At 36.8% G+C, this 24791-nt stretch overlaps 1 protein-coding gene across 2 annotated transcripts in view; it reads left to right on the top strand.

Annotated features, from left to right (window-relative positions):
• KPNA3 (karyopherin subunit alpha 3) overlaps positions 1 to 24791 on the top strand; it is a 101141-nt gene that overhangs the window by 53025 nt on the left and 23325 nt on the right. For both annotated transcript variants that reach the window (XM_036104615.2, XM_078070402.1), the window contains 7 exons: positions 17870 to 17959; positions 18150 to 18179; positions 18269 to 18321; positions 18448 to 18543; positions 21803 to 21888; positions 23962 to 24048; positions 24412 to 24581. In XM_036104615.2, the coding sequence (XP_035960508.1) occupies positions 17870 to 17959; positions 18150 to 18179; positions 18269 to 18321; positions 18448 to 18543; positions 21803 to 21888; positions 23962 to 24048; positions 24412 to 24581 (612 nt within the window). The remainder of the gene's footprint in view (positions 1 to 17869; positions 17960 to 18149; positions 18180 to 18268; positions 18322 to 18447; positions 18544 to 21802; positions 21889 to 23961; positions 24049 to 24411; positions 24582 to 24791) is intronic.

Below are 24791 nucleotides of genomic sequence, written 5' to 3'. Positions count from 1 at the left end.
ACTCTTCTTATGAGGTCAGCATTACCTTGATCCCCAAACCAGACAAAGACCCCACCAAGAAGGAGAATTATAGACCACTGTCCTGGATGAATATGGATGCCAAAATTCTCACCAAGATACTAACGGGGCTCAGTCTCATGAGCTGAGCCCTAATCAAGAGTCAGACACTTAACCATCTGGTCTACCCATGTGCCCCCAGACAAGCTTATTTTAAAATGTTTATGGAAAGGCACAGGTTCTAGAAGACCTAAAACAATCCTGACAGAGAATAAAAACAGGAGCAATTGCTCTACCCAATATTAAGGCTTATGGAATAGCTACAGCAATGAATACTGCATGGTATTGGCTGAAGGATGGACACCTTGCTCAGTGGAACAGAAGATAGAACCCAGAAATAAACCCATTATTAGTTTCAGATGCAGTGTTCAACAATTCATCAGTTGTAACACAGATAAACCGAAGTTCCTTTTGGCAGGTGCAAAACTAATTCAATGAAGAATAGCTTCTTTAGCAAATGGTACTAGAGCAATTGGAAATCCATAGGCATAAATAAATAATCTCAACCTCATTCTCATACCTATACAAATATATAAAATGGATCCTACACTTAAATGTAAAAGACAAAAGTATAAAACTTTGGGAGGAGTAGGGGACCATATTTCAACTGGTCCCTGGAATTGAGCTGGATATCTACCAGACCACTCTGAGCAACCACGAAACCAGCCTGAGATGTAAGATCTGGATCTCTACAAACAGAATATCACAGGTGGTTGGTTTGGAGGTACGAAGCGGGGAGCCGTGATTCCGTGGGCAGATATGGAGGATAAATGGCAGCGGGAGGGTGCCTGGCCGTGGGGATCCTGCACCGCCAGTGAGCGACAGCCTCGCACGCTGGGGACGGGGCACAGACTCGCAGACCGGTAGCGGCGGGGAAAGGGCTTTAGGGCAGCCCCCAGGGCGGAAACCTGGAGCAGCGGGGTCGTGCGGGCGAACTGGGAGCGGCTGGTGGTTTTAGAAGCACAAAGGGCAGAGATGAGCTCCGACCTGGAGGCAGGACTGGGAGCACTGCGGAGGGGCGCACAACCCAGGCCGATGCAGTTCATAGCACCACGGACAAAAACGGAGATAGTGTGGCCTGGAGAGCTCACTGAAGAACAACAGACTGCAGTCTCTCTGCTCTGAGGCAGAGGGTTGGAAATGGTCTCTTCTGCTCTGACTCGTGGAAGAGACGCGGAAAGACGCCAGGGAAAGCCACCAGAGAATAAAAGCCCCTAAAACTGATTCCCGCTGAGCCCATCCCCCGCCACAGGGGCGCAGGGCAACTCCGCCCGAACAGGGTTGCCTGAGTAACAGCGTGGCAGGCCCCTCCCCCAGAAGACAGGCTGGGAAAACAAGAGGCCAGCAACCCTAAGGTCCCAAGAAAACAGGTGCATCTTGCTTGAGTTCTGGTCAATAATTTGGACTCTATACATTCCCTCATACACCCATCAACAGAATGACTAGGAGGAGGAGCCCCCCAAATAGAAAAGACTCAGAGATTATAACTTATGCTGCAGATTTACAAATGGATACAGATATAACCAAGATGTCAGAGATGGAATTCAGGCTAGCAATTGTGAAGACAATGGCTAGAATGGAGAAATCAATTAATGGCAACATAGAGTCTCTAAGGGCAGAAATGAAAGCTGAATTGGCAGAACTTAAAAATGCTATCAATGAGATCCAATTCAATCTAGATAATCTAACAGCTAGCGTAACTGAGGCAGAAGAACAAATAAGCGACCTGGAAGACAGTATAATAGATAAAAAGGTAGAAGAGGAGGCCAGGGAAAAACAACTCAGAATCCATGAAAATAGAATCAGAGAAATGAGTGACACCATGAAGCGTTCCAATGTCAGAATAATTGGAATCCCAGAGGGAGTGGAGAGAGAGAGAGGACTAGAAGATGTATTTGAGCAAATCATAGCTGAGAACTTCCCTAATCTGGGGAATGAAACAAACATTTGCATCCTAGAGGCAGAGAGGACCCCTCCCAAGATCAAGGAAAACAGGCCTACACCCCGGCATGTAATAGTAAAACTTGCAAATCTTAGAACCAAGGAAACCACCTTAAGGGCAGTTAGGGGGAAGAGATTCCTTACGTACAAAGGGAGGAACATCAGAATAACGTCAGACCTATCCACAGAGACCTGGCAAGCCAGAAAGGCCTGGCAAGACACGTTCAGGGTACTAAATGAGAAGAACATGCAGCCAAGAATACTTTATCCGGCAAGGCTTTCATTTAGAATGGATGGAGGGATGCAGAGCTTCCACGACTGGCAGAAACTGAAAGAATATGTGACCACTAAGCCGGCCCTGCAAGAAATATTAAGGGGGGGAGGGGGTTCTATAAAAGGAGAAAGACCCCAAGAGTGATATACAACAGAAATTTACAGGGACAATCTATAAAAACAATTTCTTCACAGGCAACATGATGACAATTAATTCATATCTTTCAATAATCACTCTCAACGTGAATGGCGTAAATGCTCCCATAAAACGGCACAGGGTTGCAGATGGGATAAAAAGACAGGACCCATCCATATGCTACCTACAAGAGACTCATTTTGAGCCTAAAGATACATCCAGACTGAAAGTGAAGGGATGGAGATCCATCCTCCATGCCAGCGGACCTCAAAAGAAAACTGGGGTAGCAATTCTTATATCAGACAAATTAGATTTTAAACTAAAGTCTGTAATTAGAGACACAGAAGGACACTATATCATTCTTAAAGGGTCTAGCCAACAAGAAGATCTAACAATTGTAAATATCTATGCCCCCAACATAGGAGCAGCCATCTACATAACCAACTGTTAACCAAAATAAAGAGTCATATTGATAACAATATGTTAATTGTAGGAGACCTCAATACTCCACTCTCAGCAATGGACAGATCATCTAAGCATAAAATCAACAAGGAAACAAGAGCTTTGAATGATACATTGGACCAGATGGACCTCATAGATATTTACAGAACATTCCACCCTAAAACAACAGAATACTCATTCTTCTTGAGCGCACATGGAACTTTCTCCAGAATAGACCACATACTGGGTCACAAATCAGGTCTCAACTGATACCAAAAGACTGAGATTATTCCCTGCATATTCTCAGACCACAATGCTTTAAAACTGGAACTCAATCACAAGAAAAAATTTGTCAGAAATTCAAACACTTGGAAGCTAAAGACCACTCTGCTCAAGAATGTTTGGGTCAACCAGGAAATCAAAGAAGAACTTAAACAATTCATGGAAATCAATGAGAACAAAAACACATCGATCCAAAACCTATGGGATACTGCAAAGGCGGTCCTAAGGGGAAATACATAGCCATCCAAGGCTCATTCAAAAAAATAGAAAAATCCCGAATTCACCAACTAACTCTACACCTTAAAGAACTAGAGAAAAAGCAACAAACGATACCTAAGCCACACATTAGAAGAGAAATAATTAAAATTAAAGCAGAGATCAATGAATTAGAAACCAGAAATACAGTAGATCAGATCAACAAAACTAGAAGACGGTTCTTTGAAAGAATTAATAAGATCGATAAACCACTGGCCAGACTTAATCCAAAAGAAAAGAGAAAGGACCCAAATTAATAAAATTATGAATGAAAGGGGAGAGATCACAACTAACACCAAGGAAATAGAAACAATTATTAGAAATTATTATCAACGGGGCGCCTTGGTGGCTCAGTCATTGAGCGTCTGCCTTCGGCTCAGGTCAGGATCCCAGGGTCCTGGGATTGAGCCCCGCAGCGGGTTCCCTGCTTGGCGGGAAGCCTGCTTCTCCCTCTCCCACTCCCCCTGCTTGTGTTCCTTCTCTCGCTTTGTATCTCTCTGTCAAATAAATAAATAAAGTCTTTAAAAAAAAAAAAGAAATTATTATCAACAACGATATGCCAATAAACCGAGCAGTCTGGATGAAATGGAGGCCTTCCTGGAAACCTATAAGCTGCCAAGACTGAAACAGAAAGAAATTGACAACCTGAATAGGCCAATAACCAGTAGCGAGATTGAAGCAGTGATCAAAAACCTCCCAAAAAACAAGAGTCCAGGGCCTGATGGATTCCCTGGGGAATTCTACCAAACATTCAAAGAAGAGATAATACCTATTTTACTGAAGTTGTTTCAAAAAATAGAAACAGAAGGAAAACTTCCAAACTCATTCTATGAGGCCAGCATTACCTTAATCCCCAAACCAGGCAAAGACCCCATCAAAAAGGAGAATTTCAGACCGATATCCCTGATGAATATGGATTCCAAAATCCTCAACAAAATCCTAGCTAATAGGATCCAACAATACATTAAAAGGATCATCCACCACGACCAAGTGGGATTTATCCCCGGGATGCAAGGGTGGTTCAACATTCGCAAATCAATCAATGTGATAAAACACATTAATAAGAGGAGGGAGAAGAACCATATGGTCCTCTCAATTGATGCAGAAAAAGCATTTGACAAAATACAGCATCCTTTCCTGATTAAAACTCTTCAGAGTATAGGAATAGAGGGAACATTCCTCAAGTTCATAAAATCCATCTATGAAAAACCCACAGTGAATATCATCCTCAATGGGGAAAAGCTGAGAGCCTTTCCCTTAAGATCAGGAACACGTCAAGGATGCCCACTCTCGCCACTATTGTTCAACATAGTACTAGAAGTCCTAGCAACAGCAATCAGACAACAAAAAGAAATAAAAGGTATTCAAATTGGCAAAGAAGAAGTCAAACTCTCTCTTTCTGCAGACGACATGATACTTTATGTGGAAAACCCAAAAGACTCCACCCCCAAATTACTAGACCTCATACAGCAATTCAGTCATGTGGCAGGATACAAAATCAATGCACAGAAATCAGTTGCTTTCTTATACACTAACAACGCAACTGTAGAAAGAGAAATTAGAGAAACGATTCCATTTACAATAGCACCAAAAAACCATAAGATACCTCGGAATAGACCTAACCAAAGAGGTAAAGGATCTATACTCTAGGAACTACAAAACGCTCATGAAAGAAATTGAAGAAGACACAAAAAGATGGAAAAATATTCCATGCTCATGGATCGGAAGAATAAACATTGTTAAAATGTCTATGCTACCCAGAGCAATCTATACCTTCAATGCCATCCCAATCAAAATTCCAATGACATTTTTCAAAGTGCTGGAACAAACAATCCTAAAATTTGTATGGAATCAGAAAAGACTCCGAATTGCCAAGGAAATGTTGAAAAAGAAAAACAAAGCTGGGGGCATCACATTGCCCGATTTCAAGCTATATTACAAAGCTGTGATCACCAAGACAGCATGATACTGGCACAAAAACAGACATACAGACCAATGGAACAGAATAGAGAGCCCAGATACGGACCCTCAACTCTATGGTCAAATAATCTTTGGCAAAGCAGGAAAAAACATGCAATGGAAAAAAAACAGTCTCTTCAATAAATGGTGCTGGGAAAATTGGACAGCCACATGCAGAAGAATGAAACTCGACCATTCTCTAACACCATTCGCAAAGATAAACTCAAAGTGGATGAAAGACCTCAATGTGAGACAGGAATCCATCCAAATCCTGGAGGAGAACATAGGCAGTAACCTCTTTGACATCGGCCACAGCAACTTCTTTCAAGATACATCTCCAAAAGCTAGTGAAACAAAAGCAAAAATGAACTTTTGGGACTTCATCAAGATAAAAAGTTTCGGCAAAGCAAAGGAAACAGTCAACAAAACAAAGAGGCATCCCACAGGATGGGAGAAGATATTTGCAAATGACACTACAGATAAAGGGCTGGTATCCAAGATCTATAAAGAACTTCTCAAACTCAACACCCAAAAAACAAATAATCAAGTCAAAGAGTGGGCAGAAGATATGAACAGACACTTCTCTGAAGAAGACATACAAATGGCTAACAGACACATGAAAAAATGTTCATCATCATTAGCCATCAGGGAAATCCAAATCAAAACCACACTGAGATACCACCTTACACCAGTTAGAATGGCAAAAATGGACAGGGAAAGAAACAACAAATGTTGGAGAGGTTGTGGAGAAAGGGGAACCCTCTTACACTGTTGGTGGGAATGCAAGTTGGTACAGCCACTTTGGAAAACAGTGTGGAAGTTCCTCAAAAATTTAAGAATAGAGCTACCCTATGACCCAGCAATTGCACTGGGTATTTACCCCAAAGACACAGATGTAGTGAAAAGAAGGGCCATATGCACCCCAGTGTTCATCGCAGCAATGTCTGCAATAGCCAAACTGTGGAAAGAGGCGAGACCCCCTTCAACAGATGAATGGATAAAGAAGATGTGGTCCATATATACAGTGGAATATTACTCAGCCATCAGAAAGGATGAATACCCAACTTTTACATCAACATGGATGGGACTGGTGGAGATTATGTTAAGTGAAATAAGTCAAGCAGAGAAAGACAATTATCATATGGTTTCACTTATTTGTGGAACATAAGGAATAGCATGGAGGACACTAGGAGAAGGAAGGGAAAAATGGGGGGGGGGGAATTGGAGGGAGAGATGAACCATGAGAGACTATGGACTTTGAGAAACAAACAGGGTTTTAGAGGGGAGGGGGGAGGCAGGATTGGTTAGCCCAGTGATGGGTATTAAGGAGGGCGCGTACTGCATGGAGCTGGGTGTCATACGAAAACAATGAATCGTGGATCACCACATCAAAAACTAATGATGTATTGTATGGTGACTAACTGATAAGATAATAAAATTAAAAAAAAAAAAGTATAAAACTTTTAGGGAAAAAAATGGAGGAATATTTTCAGGATCCAGAGCCAGGCAGATGGTTCTTAAAGTTGACTGCAAAAGCATAATCCATAAAACGAAAGTTGGACCTTAATAAATTAAAAAATTTTATTCTGTGAAATCTCGTATGAAGAGGATGAAAATACAAGCTAGAGCTAAGATGAAAACCACATATCCAATACAGGACTAGTATTTAGTATATATAATGAACTCTTAAAGGTTAACAGTAAAAAACAAAACAAAAAAAAACCCTAATTAAAAAAATGGGCAAGAATGAGAAGAGACATTTCATTGAAGGAGATACACACATGGCACTTATTGTAATTATGATTATTAATACATTAGTCATCAAAGAAATATGGATTAAAACCAACTAAGCATGTATTAGAATGGCTAAAATAAAAAATAGTGACAACATGAAATGCTAGTGAGGATGTAAAGAAATTGGATCACTCATACGTTGCTGATGGGAATGTGGAATGGTACAATCACTCTGGAAAACATGTTGGTACTATACAGCCTACTGGTTATACTCCTACTCATTTATCCCAGAGATATGAGAACTGGTGTTCATACAAAATCTGTACATGAATGTTTGTAACAACTTTATTTTGTAATAGCCAAAACCTGGGAACAATCCAGATGTCTTTAAAGGATAATTGGTTAGGGGCACCTGGGTGGCTCAGTCATTAAGCGTCTGCCTTTGGCTCAGGTCATGAGCCCAGGGTCCTGGGATCGAGCCCCGCATCGGGCTCCCTGCTCCGCAGGAAGCCTGCTTCTCCCTCTCCCACTCCCCCTGCTTGTGTTCCCTCTCCCGCTGTGTCTCTCTCTGTCAAATAAATAAAATCTTTAAAATAAATAAATAAGTAAATAAAGGGTAATTGGTTAATCTTTGGTATGTCTTTGCCATGAAATACCACTCAGCAGTTAAAAGGAATAAACTATTGATAGAAGCAGCAACTTATGTGAATTTCTAGGGAATTATGCTGGGCAAAGGAACGCCCATCACAAAAAGATTATATACTGGGTGATTCTATTTATATAATATTTTTGAAATGATAAAATTTTAGAAATGAAGGACAGATTAGTCGTTGCAGGGGTTAGATATAGGGACAGGGAGGAGAGGCAGAGGTTGCTTATAAAAGGGCAACAGAAGGGCATCTTCCGTTTTTGGAACTGTTCTGTATTTTGACTATAATGATGGATACATGAACCTCTGCTGGTGATAAAATTGTATAGAATTAATACATACAAACTTTCATACAGTGAATGCAAGTAAGACAGGAATTCTGAATAAGATCGGTGGGTTGTATCAGTGTCAATGTCTTGGTTGTGATGTTATACTATAGTTTGGCAAAATGTTAATTAAGGGAATCTGGGCTAGGAGTACCAGGGTGGCTCAGTTGGTTAAGCGTCTGCCTTCCACTCAAGTGGTCCTGGGATTGAGCCCTGCATTGGCTCCCTGCTCAGCAGGGAGTCTGATTCTGTCCCTTCCCCCTGCTCATGCTCACATGCACTTGTGCTCTCTCTCTTTCTCTCTGTGTCTTAAATAAATAAATAAAATCGTTTTTTAAAAAAAGATGTGGTTTATATATACAATGGAATATTATTCAGCCATAAAAAAGAATGAAATCTTCCCATTTGCAATGACATGAATGGAGGTAGAGTATTAGGCTAAGCAAAGTAAGTCAGAGAAAGACAAATACAATTATGATTTCACTCATATATGCAATTTAAGGAATAAAACAAGTGAGCAAAGGGGAAAAAAAGAAATAAATCAGGAAACAAACCTTAATTATAGAGAACAAACTGATGGTTACCAAGGGGAGGGGTTGGGGGATTGGTTTAAATAGGTGATGGGGATTAAGGAGTGCACCTATTGTGATGAGCACCGGGTGTTGTATGGAAGTGTTGAATCACTATATTGCACACCTGAAAGTAATATAACACTATGTTAAGTAACTGGAATTAAAATAAAAACTTAAGAAGAAGCTAATTCAGGGTTTCATTAATAGAAGTTTTGATTGATCAAGGTTTTATTAATTGAAGTTATGATTGAGACAATTATCAATGTGAATGCAGTTATAAGAAATAATGCAAAAATCCCTAGCCCAGGTTCTCTTTTTAAAAGATTTTATTTATTTATTTTGAGTGAGTGAGCAAGAGAGTGTGTGAGTGGGGAAAGGGACAGAGAGAAAGAAAGAATCCCAGGCAAACTCCATGCTGAGTGTGGAGCCCGACATGGGGCTCAATCTCATGACCCTGAGATCATGACCTGAGTTGAAATCAAGAGTCAGACACTCAACTCGACTGAGCCACATCTTCTTTATCCATTTATCAGTCAGTGGACACTTGGGCTGCTTCCATATCCTGGCTATTGTAAATAATACTGCAATAAACGTAGGGGCGTAGGTATTCCTTTGAATTAGTGTTTTTATATTCTTTGAGTAAATACCCAGTAGTGTGATTGCTAGATCATAGGGTAGACCTACTTTTAACTTTCTGAGGAACCTCCCTATTGTTTTCCAGAGTGGCTGCACCAGTTTGCCTTCCCACCAACAGTGTAAGAGGGTTCCTTTTTTTCCACATCCTCGCCAACACTTGTTGTTTCTTGTGTTTTTGATTTAAGCCATTCTGACAGATGTGAGGTGATATCTCATTGCAGTTTTGATTTGCATTTCCCTGATGATCAGTGATGGTAGGCATCTTTTCATGTGTCTGTTGGCCATCTGTATGTCTTCTGTCTGTTCATGTCTTCTGTCATTTTTTATTTATTTATTTTGAGGGTGTTGAGTTTTATAAGTTCTTTGGATACTAATCGTTTATCAGATAGGCCATATGCAAATATCTTCTCCCATTCCGTAGATTGCCTTTTAGTCTTGATGATCATCTTCTTACCTTCTTCACTGTGCAGAAGCTTTTTATTTTGATGTAGTACCAATAGTTTATTTTTGCTTTTGTTTCCCTTGCTTCAGGAAATATATCTAGAAAAAGGTTGCTATAGCCAATGTCAGAGCTTACTGCCTGTGCTCTCTTCTAGGATTTTTATGGTTTCAGGTCTCACATTTAGGTCTTTAACCCATTTTTAATTTATTTTTATATATGGTGTAAGAAAGTGATCCAGTTTCTTTCATTTGCATGTTGCTGTCCAGTTTTCCCAGCGCCATTTGTTGAAGAGACTGTCCTTTTCCCATTGGATATTCTTTTCTGCTTTGTCAAAGATTAATTGACCATATAGTTGTGAGTTTATTTCTGGGTTTTCTATTCTGTTCCATTGATCCATGTTTCTATTTTTGTGCCAGTACCATAGTGTTTTAATTACTACAGCTTTTTAATATAGCTTGAAGTCTAGAATATTGATGCCTCCAGCTTTGCTTTGCTTTTTTGAGATTGCTTTCACTACTCGGGGTCTTCTGTGGTTCCATACAAATTTTAGAATTGTTTGTTCTAGTTGTGTGAAAAATGCTATTGATATTGTAAAAGGGATTGCATTAAATGTGTAGATTGCTTTGGGTAGTATAGACATTTTCACAACATTTGTTCTTCTAATCCTTGAGCATGGAATGTGCTTCCATTTCTTTGTGTCATCTTCAATTTTTCTCATCAGTGTTTCATAGTTTTCAGAGTACAGTTCTTTCACCTCTTTGATTAGGTTTATTCCTAGGTATCTTTTAGGTATCTTTTTATTTTGGGTGCAGTTGTAAATGATATTGTTTCCTTAATTTCTCTTTCTGCTGCTTCATTATTGGTAATAGAAATGTAACAGATTTCTGTATATTGATTTTGTATTCTGCAACTTTACTGAGTTTATCAGTTCTAGCAGTTTTTTGGTAGAGTCAGGTTTTCTATATAGAGTATCATGTCATCTGTAAAGAGTGAAGGTTTTACTTCCTTACCAATTTGGATGCCCTTTTTAAAGAGAGGGAGTGGGGGGAGAGGGAGAGAACCTTAAGCAGACTCCATGCCTAGCGTGGAGCCCAGAGCTGGGTTTAATCTCAGAACCCTGAGATTATGACCTGAGTCAAAATCAAGAGTTGGATGCTTAACTGACTGAGCCACCCAGGCGCACCACCTTTTATTTCTTTTTGTTGTCTGATTGCTGAGGCTAGGACTTGCAGTACTATGTTGAATAAAAGTGGTAAGAGTGGACATCCCTGTCTTGTTCCTTACCTTAGGGAAGAAGCTCTCAGTTTTTTCGTTAAGGATGTAGCTGTGTATTTTTCATATATGGACTTTATTATGTTGAGGTATGTTCCCTATAAACCTACTTTGTTCAGGGTTCTTATCACAGATGGGTGTTGTATTTTGTCAAATACTTTTTCTGCGTCTATTGAAATGATCATATGTAAAACCTTAAATTAGTAAGGAAGAATCCAAAATAAAGCAGCCATTTGATAAGGTTAGTTAAGTGATCCTTCAGGAAGAATAATTTCTGTTGTCAAATTTTTACATGATTGATGAACCAGTAATGTTTTGGTTTTTTTTAAAAAATTTTTTAAAAGATTTTATTTAAGGGGCGCCTGGGTGGCTCAGTCGGTTAAGCGGCTGCCTTCGGCTCAGGTCATGATCCCAGGGTCCTGGGATCGAGTCCCACATCAGGCTCCCTGCTCAGTGGAGAGTCTGCTTCTCCCTCTCTGTCTGCCTGCCTCTCTGCTTACTTGTGCTCTCTATCTTTCTGTCAAATAAATAAATAAATAAATAAATAAATAAATAAATAAAATATTTTATTTAATTATTTGAGAGAGAAAGCACAAGAGGGGGTAGGGTCAGAGGAAGAAGCAGACTCCCTGCCAAGCAGGGAGCCTAATTCGGGACTTGATCCCGGGACTCTGGGATCATGACCTGAGCCGAAGGCAGTCGCTTAATCAACTGAGCCACCCAGGTGCCCCGGTTTTTTTAAATTTTTTAGTCAAAGTATAATACATTGGGGAGAATGGCCAAAATGTAAATATAACATATAAAACTTGTGGGTGAATATTCATATATCTACACAGTGATAGTATCATTTCATAAATGTTAATATTGAGGGGAAGGTCTTATCTTTTGAGTATTTTTTTCTACTTTTTTTTAAGATTTTATTTATTTGAGAGAGAGTATGAATGAGCAAAGGGGAGGGACAAAGAGAGAGGGAGAGGGAGAAGCAGACTCCCTGCTGAGCAGGGAGCCCGACTTGAAGCCGGGCTTGATCCCAGGGCCCTGAGATCATAACCTGAGCCGAAGGCAGATGCTTAAGGAGCTGAGCCACCCAGGTGCCCCTTTTTTCTACTTCTTTAGAAGCATTTAGATGCAACCAGAGTTGGGCTACTTTAAAAAAAAAAAAAAAGCAAGTTGTAGAATATATCTAAGAAACAGTTCTGTAGCTACAACTGGGGTTCAAATCTTAACTGATATTTCCTAGATATATAATTTAATTTAGCCTGGTTCTCTGTATCCCCATACTCATCTGTGAAATAAGAGATTTTAATTTTACAGGAACTAAAACTAGATAAGATTTAACACAATGAATATATTGCTCAATAAAAACAAATTTAATTATGTCACGTTCAAAATGGGGCTGATAAATATCTATTTTTTTCATAACATGTTTAAGAAGTGATTGCTGACTTATTCCACAAATTTAGGTATAGAATGTTCAGCCACTTTTTCAAGATGAAGAGAGAAATTTGGGAATAAAAAAGAACTTTATATAGAGACAGATATACAGAATTTTTTAACTCAAAAAATATTAGATTGAGTCTTAGAAATTGTCCATAATTAACCTTATTAACCTACAAAGTGTTAATTCCATGTGGTTCAATCCTAATAGGAAACAGAAAGTTAAAAAGAATTAAATACATAGTTGGGTAATAGGTTAATAATAGATTTTTATTTTTTTTAATTTTTATTTTTTAAAGATTTTATTTATTTATTTGACAGAGACAGAGATAGCGAGAGCAGGAACACAAGCAGGGGGAGTGGGAGAGGGAGAAGCAGGCTCTCCGCGGAACAGGGAGCCCGATGTGGGGCTCGATCCCAGGACCCTGGGATCATGACCTGAGCTTGAAGGCAGACGCTTAACAACTGAGCCACCCAGGCACCCCAAGATTAATAATAGATTTTTAAAGGAACTTTAGAAATGGATCTAATTTCTATGTGTGTGTGTGTAGATAAAGTAGGTGTTGAAACTAGGTTAGTTTCCATATCTTCTGCACTCTCCTCCCACTTGACAAAAGAAAGAGATACCTTTTATAGATGCTGAATTTATTGAAGTACAGTGTCTAGGAGGGTAAAAATCTCTAGGTTGTTAAGTAAAGGGACAGTTTAAGTTACTGGTTTTGATGAGTAATTTCACAGTGTTGTACAGACTATATTCTCTGATCACTATACAATTAGATTAGAAGTCTGGGAATAAGATAGTTATGAAAATCTCATAATTGTGAAGAACAGAAATAAATATTACATGATTAATTAGATCACCAGAAACCTGCCCAGGGATTACCTTTCCTTGGCATGTACATAGTTCTTGTTTTGTTAAGAATAAAGTATGATTTTCATGCCCTGGGATATTTTTGGCTTATTTTAGGATGCTGTCAATTTAAATTTGTGAGTTATCACTTAATTTTTGAATGAAGAAACAATTTACTATGCAGCTACAATAACTTTAAACTTGTATACGCTTAATAATATATGTCCAAATATATATAAAGCAAAAATGAACAAAATTACAAGGGAGAATTTGTCAAAGACATACATAATCACTGTGGGAGATTTTCTTGTCGTTAATAAACACACCAGTTTACAGGGGAAAGAAAAGTTAAATAACCTAATTTGCAAGTGTTATTTTAAAAACACATATAAAACCCCATGAAAAATGGTTTTGTGATAGTATAAAGCTATAATTTCCAAGCTGTGCACTGAGGTGCCACGGGGCTCCGTGATGAACCCAAAGGGATATTTGGGATATTCTAAATTTTTAAGAGAAACAATGTGACATTTAACGTCTTTCAGATACCACAGAACTATTAGGTATTAAGGTAGTTCACAATTTAAAAAATAGATCTCACTGCATTCCTTTTAATCACATATTTTGTTTAAGAGTGAAGTGAGATTCTTTTTCTTTCAGTTTATATGCTCCTAAAACCCCCGACTCCTCACAGCCCCACAACCCCCTGCCAATGACTATTAAGTCATTTGGACCTGACTACTTGAATAGGAAAACTTAGGTATTTCCTTTGGCCTACAGTGTGGACTGAGAAGGTTCAGGAAATTCTGATATAAAGCAAATATCAATTAATTTCACAGTGTTGTACAGACTGTATTCTCTGATCACTATACAATTAGATTAGAAGTCGGGGAATAAGATAGTTACGAAAATCTCATAATTGTGAAAAAAAGAAATAAAGCACTTCTGAATACCTTGAGCATCACAGAAATCTTAATGGCTATTAGCATTACCTAGAAATGAACAATAGGAAAAATATTACATGTCAGAAACTGTGGAATACAGTTAAAAATGTACTTCACAAGAGAAATTTATAGCAAGTAGAGATACAGAACAAAGAATAATAGGAATTTAAAAGGCATATTAATGTATCTGTAGCATAAGTTTTAAAATATTAGTACATCACTTAGTTTTTGCTGCATAATAAACCACTCCAAAACCAAGTAGCTTAAAACAATTGCCATTTTTTCAGCTAATAATTCTGTGGGTTGGCAGAGGGGTTCTTCTGGTCTGGGCCAGTTCAGCTGATCTCTGCTGGGCTCCCTCATTCATCTCTGGTCAGCTGGTGATCTGTGGATGATCTTTGTATGGTCTCACACAAGTTCCTGGCTTTTGGATGAGACCTTGGTTGTCTTCTACATAGCCTCGTCCTCCACCAGGCTAGCACAGTGTTATTCACATGGTGGTTTTAGAATTTTAAGAGCAGCAAGAGAGGACATTCTCAGATGTGTAAGAACTTTTCAAGTCCATTTGATTAATGTCCCATTACCAAGCAAGTCAAACAGCCACATCTAGAATTAGTGCAGGACCAAACTATCCAGAGGCACAGATATGGGAAGGGGAATTATAGCCATTTTTGCAAACAATCTACCACAATTTGAATATAAACAGTTTTATGCCAGTAGATTTGAAAACTTAGCTGAAATGAACAATTTCCTAGTGGAAAAAAAATAATTTACCCAGCTAACTCAAGAAGAAATGAAAAACCTGAATAGATCTAAAAATAAATTATATCAGTAACAAGACATTTAACCTCTTCCAACCCCGTGAGAAAGAAAAGGTAATCTTGCTGATAGAACTCCAGCAAACATTCAGAGAACAGATAATTTCAGCCTTATTAAATGATTTTAGAGAAGGTAAGGAGGTAATACTACTCAACCCATTTTATGAGGCTAGCAAAACCATAACATCGAGAATAAGACCAAGACAGCATGAGAGAAGGTGCTTATAAGCCAGTTTCACTTATGAACATAGGTAAAAAAAAACACAAACAAATGTTAGCAAATTAAGTACAATAATGAGTATCTTTTTAAAATTTGCAGTAAAGGTTTATCCCAGGTCTTATAAATGTGTAACTTTTACATTGCAAGGTTCTAAGTTTAACATTAAAAAATCAGTTAATTTACCACATTTACAGATAAAAGGGGAAAATTATATGTCCATATCAATAGATGCAAAAGAAGCACAATTTAATAAAATTAAGCACCTATTTGTGGCTAAAAAGGAAAAGAAAAAGATCTTCGCAAATTAGAAATAGAAATGAGCTTCCTTACCCAAAAAAAAAGACCGCAAGCATCATATATTAGGATAAAATGCTATCCCTGTATTGGGCATCTGTGTATATAGGAGGTTTTAGTTATATTTATGCTATGTATTGTTTTTATGCCTGAAATATCTGGGGGAGTTGGAGGAATGGAGAGAGTACAATTCCTAAAAGGCCTTTGGAAGCTTGATTATTCAGACTCAAAAATAGAATGGGATAAACCTTAGTGAAACATTTAAATAAATTCCAGGAAATGTTAAAATATAATAAATTTTAAGATTAACCATTTTACAAATCACAAAGTACAATGCATAGATTTTTTTCAGTTTTGAAACAATTTCAGACTTGCAGTTTGAAATTCAAATTTACATTAGTACAAAAACCACTGTGCACTCTTTACTCAGCACCCAGCTTCTTTGTTAGCTTTTTTCTGTATTTGCCTTATTCTCTCTCTCTCTCTCTCTGATTTACATACCCACACGTACACACACTTTTTCTTGAAGCAGTTAAGTTGCAGGCATAATGCCCCATTACCCTTAATTTGTCAGTTCATGTTTCATAAAAACATACTTTCCTATGTAAACCACAGTGCATTTGTCAAATTATCAGGCTAAATATCTACCATCTAATTCATAGACCTAACTCATTTTGCTAGTTGTTCCTAATAAAAAATGTCCTTTATAAATCCAACATCCAATCCAGGATTAGACATTGCACTTGTCATGTTTCCTTAATCTCATTCAGTCTGACAGTTCTTCAGTCTTTATCTCTCATGACTACATTTTTGAAGAGGACAGACTAGTTTTTATAGAATGGCAGATTTAGGTTTGTCTGACTTTCCTCAGGTTGTTGTTACCACAGAAGTGATAACTGTTTTCTCAGTGCATGAGACCAGAAGGCACACAATATGGGTTTGTTCTTTACTCATGATGATAACCTTTGTCAGTTGGTCAAGATGCTGTCTGCCAAGTTTTTCCACTATAAATTAATAAGGATTTTGTGGAGAGCCACTTGAGACTATAATATATCAATGCATGGATTTTAATATTTGTGAGATGCATTAATTTAAAAATAATGTAGAATTGATTGAGTAGTTGCTAAAGAAGTATGCTGTGATATAAGTACAGGTTGGTAGGTAATCTAATGATTAGCATATATATAGAGGCCTCAGTTTGTTTAAACATGTTTGCTTTGCATAGGACAAAAAATAGGTGTTAATGCAGATAAGCCAGTAAACTGCAGATACACATATATTTCCAGTTTTAACTTTCTACTGGATCTGAATTTTAACATCAATATTAATACCTCTTCAGTTAATTTCTATTATCAAAAACTTCTGTAAATATTGTATTGAAGACTAAATAGTATACCCTCTGAAATTGTAAGTTGAGAAGGATTTTAGAAATCAGTCTTTTTTTTTTTTTTAAGATTTTTATTTATTTGAGACAGAAAGAGAGAGCGAGCACAGGTGTGAGTGAGCATGGGGAGGGGCAAAGGGAGAGGGAGAAGCAGGCTTCCTGCCGAGCAGGGAGCCCAACATGGCACTTGATCCCAGGACCCTGAGATCATGACCTGAGTTGAAGGCAGACGCTTAACCACCTGAGCCACCCAGGCACCCTAGAAATCACTCAGTCTTTTATCTAATTTATTTTGACTTAATTCCATAGATAAACTATAAACTTTTTTTTATTATGTTATGTTAGTCACCATACAGTACATCATTAGTTTTTGATGTAGTGTTCCATGAGACAAACTGTAAACTTAAAAGATTGATTTACCCAGTGATAAATTATGTGAAATGGCACATGTTGCTGCTATTACAAACAATTGAAATCCCATGAAATGTAGAACCATATTTGCTTGTAGAGAATTTTTGTTTGTAAAAGCCAGATAGCAAGAGTTTATATCTGAGATGATGGCAAGTAGGTGGCATTTATGCTAATGAATTCCCATTCCCCACATTCCCAACAAGCATACAAACCTTAACATTTGAGCATTGAACTCTTTCCAATCTAGCTGACTTCTTGCTTTAGTAAGTACATGAAAGCTAGCATACCATAAAAATGTAAATTTGCTAGATTTTTATAGTAATAATGCATCCCCAAATTTGAATCTTTATTAAAGATTGGGAGGCATGATATTGGTCAGAACTATTGCTGTTTAATATAGTGTGTGTGTGTGTGTGTGTGTGTGTGTGTGTGTGTGTGTGAAAGCTGTACTGTCACCAGTTAATTTTGTTACCAAATCTAGAAGGTAGCCTGTTATTGGTTTGTAGTATGTATATTTAATTCATGTTCTCCTTATCCAGAACAAAAGAGATGAACACTTACTGAAAAAAAGAAATGTTCCCCAAGAAGAAAGTTTAGAAGATTCAGATGTTGATGCTGATTTTAAAGCAGTAAGTTACTTTGGTGTTATAAAGTGTTTTTTTATAATTTTTATTATAAGCAGAGAACTTCATTTGTAATCTAAGACCAGTTTTACAATGATAATTAATGTATATTAACTCATAACTTTAGTAAATAGACTTAATAAATGTAATTTTATTTAAAAAACTCTTCCCTGAACTGTCTTTTTTTCCTTTTAAGCAAAATGTAACACTAGAAGCTATATTGCAGGTATGTTATTAATTTAATATAACTCTCATTTTGAAGTGTTTTGAAATTGATATTTTTAAAATTTCTTAAATTTACATTTGGTGTTACAGAATGCCACAAGTGATAACCCAGTGGTCCAGTTAAGTGCTGTTCAGGCTGCAAGGTAAATACTAATTTGTCCAGAGAGTTATTGTAGGTGTGTTAGCTGGTAGTCTAGAAGTAATACATTGTTTTTTCTGTTCATAGTTTGAAAATTATAGCAATTAATTTCTTATATTTCTTTTTCTAGAAAGCTATTATCCAGTGACAGAAACCCACCAATTGATGACCTAATAAAATCTGGGATTTTACCAATTCTAGTCAAATGTCTAGAAAGGGATGATAAGTAAGTATGGATTTGAGTCTCTGTTCACTTTTTTCAGTTAACTGAAAATTTAGGATTATAATTTAATGGGTTCAGTTCGGTTTTGCATTTATTCTGTTTTTCATTTGCTATATATTTTTATGTAATTTTCTAATTCTGTGATCATATTCAGAAGACCTAAAGTACTTTTTTTTTTAATTTTTGAAGTATGTGTATATTTTCTAGGAAAATTTTAGCTTCTGTTTATTGCCTATTCCAACCTACTTCAAATATTTATAGTCTTTATTTTATTTTTGTTTTGAGTAATATTTTAAAACAGCCCAAATAGTGTTTGAGTCACTCTTTGCTTATGAGTCTATATATAGATTAACCTCATGACTGAGTCAACATGATTGATTTCCAGAACTGAGTGGCTCTTACCCTGGGAATACTCCAGCTGATCCACTGATCTTCTTCAAAGTCTTTAATAGAACTCCAACCATGATTAATTGTCTAATAATATGCTTTTTATTTGTGGTAAATTAAAAATCAGGTTATTCTTTTCCAGAATAGAAAGGGAAAAACACTACTTTGTATCTTTTGAGATGTGGTCCCATTTCTGTTAATGTTTAGAGATATCCCAGAGTACTGTATCTTAAACCTCATCAATTTGAATTAACTGGGAAGAACGTAAGTTTGAACTCCAAAATATTTTATTTATTTAATTTTATTTTTTAAAATATTTTATTTATTTATTTATTTGACAGTATAAGCAGGGGGAGCGGCAGGCCGAGGGAGGGGAGGGAGCCCGACACAGGGCTCGATCCCAGGACCCTGGGATCATGACCCGAGCCAAAGACAGACGCTTAACTTGACTGAGCCACCCAGGCGCCCCATGAACTCCAAAATATTTTAAAACAAATGCTGATTGTGCTTTTGAGAGCCTTTAGACTAAAATTTGGTATATTTTGCTAAATGTTGTCCAAGGAGTTTTCAGTTGACTAGATAAAATAGTGAAATATAGATGTTGCCACAAAGGATTTTTATTATTTAAAAATTCTTCCTTCTGCTTTCATTGTATGCTATGACCATCTTTCCAAAAATGCTTAACACTTATTTTATTCAATCATGTATATTTTCTGTAACAAGTAATTAAGTAAAAATAAATTTTATTTCAGCTGTTTAAAAAACAGTCTATTCTATCTCTACTTTAGGGACCCCCTTTTTCCCTTGATCTCCTTCTCTTTTTTTTACTTTACATTCCAGCCTTTGGGCTCATTTGTGTGTGTGTCTGTCTGTCTGTCTGTCTGTGAAATACAGCATATATACAAAAATTATGCTAAAATACATACAGGCCTGTACAACTACCGCCCAAAGCAAAAACAAAATTGTCGGGATGCCTGGGTGGCTCAGTCGGTTAAGCGTCTGCCTTCGACTCAGGTCATGATCCCAGGGTCCTGGGATGGAGTCCCGCATCCTGCTCCTTGCTAGGCAAAGGAGCCTGCTTCTCCCTCTGCCTGCCGCTCCCCCTGCTTGTGCTCTCTTGCTCTCTCTCTGACAAATAAATAAATAAATCTTAAAAAAAAAAATTGTCAGTGGTTTGGATTTGACTTTATGGATTTTTCATGGGGAATTGTGTTATCATATAAAAGCCCATAGACTTTGGAGCCAAATAGATGTTGGTTTAAATCTAGAGTTTGCTATCGATCAAAACCCAAGTGACTTTTGAGCCTCAGATACTTCATCAATAAAAATTAGGTGGTTGTGAGGAATGGAAATAGTATACACAAAACACTACAGTATCAAACTTAAAATAAATGCTCATTTATTATTACACTCATTATTTTTCTACATCTTCTCTTTTTCTTTTTTTTTCTGAATGTTATCTTAGAACACTCCCTGCTTTGTAATTTTATTTTTTTATATCTCACTGTTTTCTCATTTTCTCATCTCTCCAATATTTTGCCAGGCTACCTATACTAGCTTAATATAATAACCCAATAACCCTTTCTTCTTCCAGCCAAGAACAACATAAACTCATCATCTTTGATTTTATTGTCCCCTTGCTTCTTCTCTGCCTCTAATATTCCCTGCTTTTGCCGAAATTCGTCCTGTAGTTCTTACCTGCTACTCCATTTTCTTATCTGGCCCATCTTTTTGACCTCACTGCTTTTTCTATCTCTGACATTTATTCTCCTTAAAATACTTTTCCTTCTTGGGTTTCTCTAACCTCGTTACTAACAACCTTACTTTCTTTGATATTTAAAAAGCTTTGTTCTAAGCCCCTGACCTTTGGCTCTCCTCAGTTTTTGCTCACTACCACCCCCTCCCACCTTGGTATTCTGTTTAAAGGAACTTATATTCTTTCAACCATCTATCCTAACTTGATGTACATAATTTCCTTTTAACAGGTCTCTCCATCAGCCTTAAACCTTTTTTATCCATTCTACATACCATGGACTCCAACATTGTTTTCTTTACTCTCCTTTTCAGTAGTCCTCTATACTTAGTATGTCTATAGAATAAATTCCCAGTTCTGAAGCTTGGGATTTGAGTTCTACTCCCCTTCACCACCACCCCCCCACCATACACCCACACTTGATAACCACCCTTTCCAATTTCATCCCGTTACATTTCTGCATACTTTCTTAGCTTCCTCTCTCTTGATCTATTCCTTGTCATCTGTACACATCATGGTTATCCCACCCGTGATACTTTTATTTGTATTTCCAGCTGTTAGTGCCTTTCTTTCTTTATCTGTCTTTGAAAATCTAGTTCAGTTTTCACTTTCTTTGTGAGCTCTTATCACAGTTCTAAATTGTAATGATCTCATCTTTTCAGTAAAATTATACAAACTTGTAATATCTCCAGTATGTGAAGCAGATGATGTAGTGGATCAGATGGGGTCTCAGCTTTAAGACCAGTCTAGAGGCTGTAGCAGTAGTCAAGTGAAATGGTGAGGGCCTCAACTAGTACAGTGATTTTAAGAGTGATACTATAAATATAAGAAACATTTAGGGGGTAAAATTAACATGACTTTTTGATTAGATATTTATGGGAGAGGAAGGAGTCAAGGAAAATAATGACTAGCTAAATGTTGCGACTACCAGTGGACAGAAACAAGTAGGTTTATATTGACTGACTTTGGAAGCCAGTGAGACAGTCAGGTGGAGATATCCATCAGGCAATTGGATATAACAAGGTGAAATTCAAGGACAGGGTAAAGGATAACCATATAGGTCTGTGGGTCATAAATTTAACTGGAAGTTATATGTCTCAAGACTTTCTTTGTGTTTTACAGTCCTTCATTACAGTTTGAAGCTGCTTGGGCGTTAACTAATATAGCATCAGGAACTTCTGCACAGACTCAAGCTGTTGTACAGTCTAGTAAGTAAATTAACATCCTTACTTGCTGGGAATTTTTAAAAAATAGAGGCAAGGAAGTGGAGTTTTATTGTAAAGACTGAATTTTATCTTAAAACATTTTAAATTAGTGAATTTTATGAGTTACTTTTGATGATTGATATCTTTCCCATAGCTATCATTAATCTATCACTAAATATGTGGTTACTAAAAAGTGAACAAAGTTTTATGTTTTGGGGTAGAGACTATCTCCTAACAACAGGTTTTAAATTTTCAGTTTGTAGTACCTCTGATGTGCTGAGTAACTTATGCCTTTTAACTTGTAACATACATTTTTAAAATTTTGCCCACCTCAGGATGGGCTAACTATGATTAGTGTGTTGATCCAAACTGACAAAAAAAGCTCTTTGAAAAAATTAGAGGTCACCAAGTACTCTTAATGTGTGAGATGCTTAACTGGCTTTAGGTGGCACTGGAGATGATTTTAAGTAGTATATGATATAGCAATAAATTACACTGAATCAGTTAGTGAGAATACCACTCCCTTTCAGATATTTCAAAGGAGAAAGTTCCCAGTTAGATATTAATTGTAACAAAAAGGCAGCAGGTTTTAGACTAGGGCTTTTAATAGAGACTAGTAGGTACAATTTAATAACAATGTTTTATTTGAATTTTTAATTTTTTGGTTACTTTCTATTTGTGATACTGCTAAGTGATACTGGTCTTCTGTTTTATAGAAGTGATAAAACTAGTTAAATTACAAATGTGAGGTCAGTTGAAACCCTCATACATTGCTGGTGGGAATGTAAAATGGTGTGGCCTCTTTGGAAAAACAGTTTATCAAAAGGCTAATCATAGAATTACCATATGACTCAGCAGTGCCACTATTAGGTGGACCCAACAGATAGGAAAACATGTCCACACAAAGACTTGTATGAATACTCATAATAGCCCAGATATGGAAGTAATCCCAGTATCCATTAACTGATATAAGTAGGTGAACAAAATGTGTTATATAATGGAATACTATTCAGCAATAAAAAGAATGAAACATTGATATGTGCCATGTATGGATGAACCTCAAAAACACTATATGCTATCTAAAACTAATGATGTAATGTATGGGGATTAACATAACAATAAAAAAAATTTAAAAAAAAACAAAACACTATATGCTAATTGAAAGAAGCCAAACCAGAAAAAAATCCCACATATTACATGATTTCATCTATATAAAATGTCCAAAATATGAAAATCTGTAGAAACAGAAAGCAAATTAAATGGTTGGCTAAAGCTGGAGGAGTGGGCAGTAGGACTGCTTTGGATATGGCATTCTTTTGGGGGTGATGAACATGTAAAATTAAATTGTAGCGATAACTATTACAACTCTGTATAAATACTAAAAACCACTGAATTGTATACTTAAACAGATATATTGTATGTAAATTGTATCTCAATAAAGCTGTTAAAAGTGTGAGTTGATTTTAATTTAAGTGTTAAGTAAATAATACAGGTAGTGCAGAGTTACAACAAAAAATCCTGGAAGTAGTACACAATTGACTGAAATTTAAGAAAAAGTGATCTAGCTTATGTTTAGTTTCCTTCCTGGAATGACTATATACCAGTGTTTTAGAACTTACATTAATGTGTAAATTATGTAAGAGTAAAGATTATAATGATAAATTATTTAATATATAAGGTAAGCCAGATACGGGAATGATCAGTTCTTTAGGTAAAATCCCATATCAGCGATTAGGATCATATTGACTAAAGTATTCTAAGTTTATGTGTTGGGGGGATCTCTCTTTTTTTTAAAATGCATTATAGGAAAAATTTCATGCTGCTGTTTTCTTTTAGTTAATGATATATAATAGCAACTTTTAAATCTTGTCAGTAGGTGTGTTACTTGAATATTACTAGGGGAAAGTGCTAAAATTAACTTTTTTAGGGTAAAGGTATTTGCCACATTTATTCATTCAGTGAACTGTAATTGGGTAACCATAGTGTGCCAGGCTCTGTATATTTTATCAACTTATTTAGTCTGAAATCTATAAACTCTTCAACATTTTGCAGTATCAATGTTTGTTATTATTATAGATGCCGTACCTCTTTTTTTGAGACTTCTCCATTCACCACATCAGAATGTTTGTGAACAAGCAGTATGGGCTTTGGGAAACATTATAGGTAAGTTGGATTTAGGTTTAAAAAAACTCCAATTAAGAATCTTAATTAACTTTTCTCCTACATTGGCATAGCCATTACATCCTATGTTTCCTCTAATTTTAATGTGGGTTGACTATCTTCTTGCCTCATAAATACTAACTTAAGATGGTACCTCTTGAAACAGATACGCAATTTGTTATCAGGATTGATAGGTTAAATTTGTGTTCTCCAAATCAAAATCTGGAGAAACAACAACAGTTGATGCCCTTGACTAATGGTGAGGAAACATAGAACATCAGTGTCCTAACATGAGCCATTGCATACATTTCAGACTTTCTCATCCTGAATGTAATTTTTTTTTAAATACAATTTTCATTTCTGTAGGTGATGGTCCTCAATGTAGAGATTATGTCATATCACTGGGAGTTGTCAAACCTCTTCTGTCCTTCATCAATCCCTCCATTCCCATCACCTTCCTTCGGAACGTCACATGGGTCATTGTCAATCTCTGCAGGAATAAGGACCCCCCACCGCCTATGGAGACAGTTCAGGAGGTAAATGAAGAATTGCAAAGCCCAGATGGTATATTTTCCCTATGTTTATGCTTTCAATTTTCATTCAGGGAATGAAATAATGCACATACTTATTTCATTGCAAGTATGAGATTTTTTAATAACATATCATATTTAATTTTTGACTCCTGTGAAATGAAAGTTGAGTATCTTATGGCACCTGACAAAATGTTAGTCCACCCTAGTTCTTAT

This window comes from Halichoerus grypus, chromosome 4 (genome assembly GCF_964656455.1).
Source record: "Halichoerus grypus chromosome 4, mHalGry1.hap1.1, whole genome shotgun sequence".
NCBI classification, from domain to species: domain Eukaryota; kingdom Metazoa; phylum Chordata; class Mammalia; order Carnivora; family Phocidae; genus Halichoerus; species Halichoerus grypus.
The sequence above is the reverse complement of the archived record's forward strand: the minus strand, read 5'-3'. Positions and strand labels throughout refer to the sequence as shown.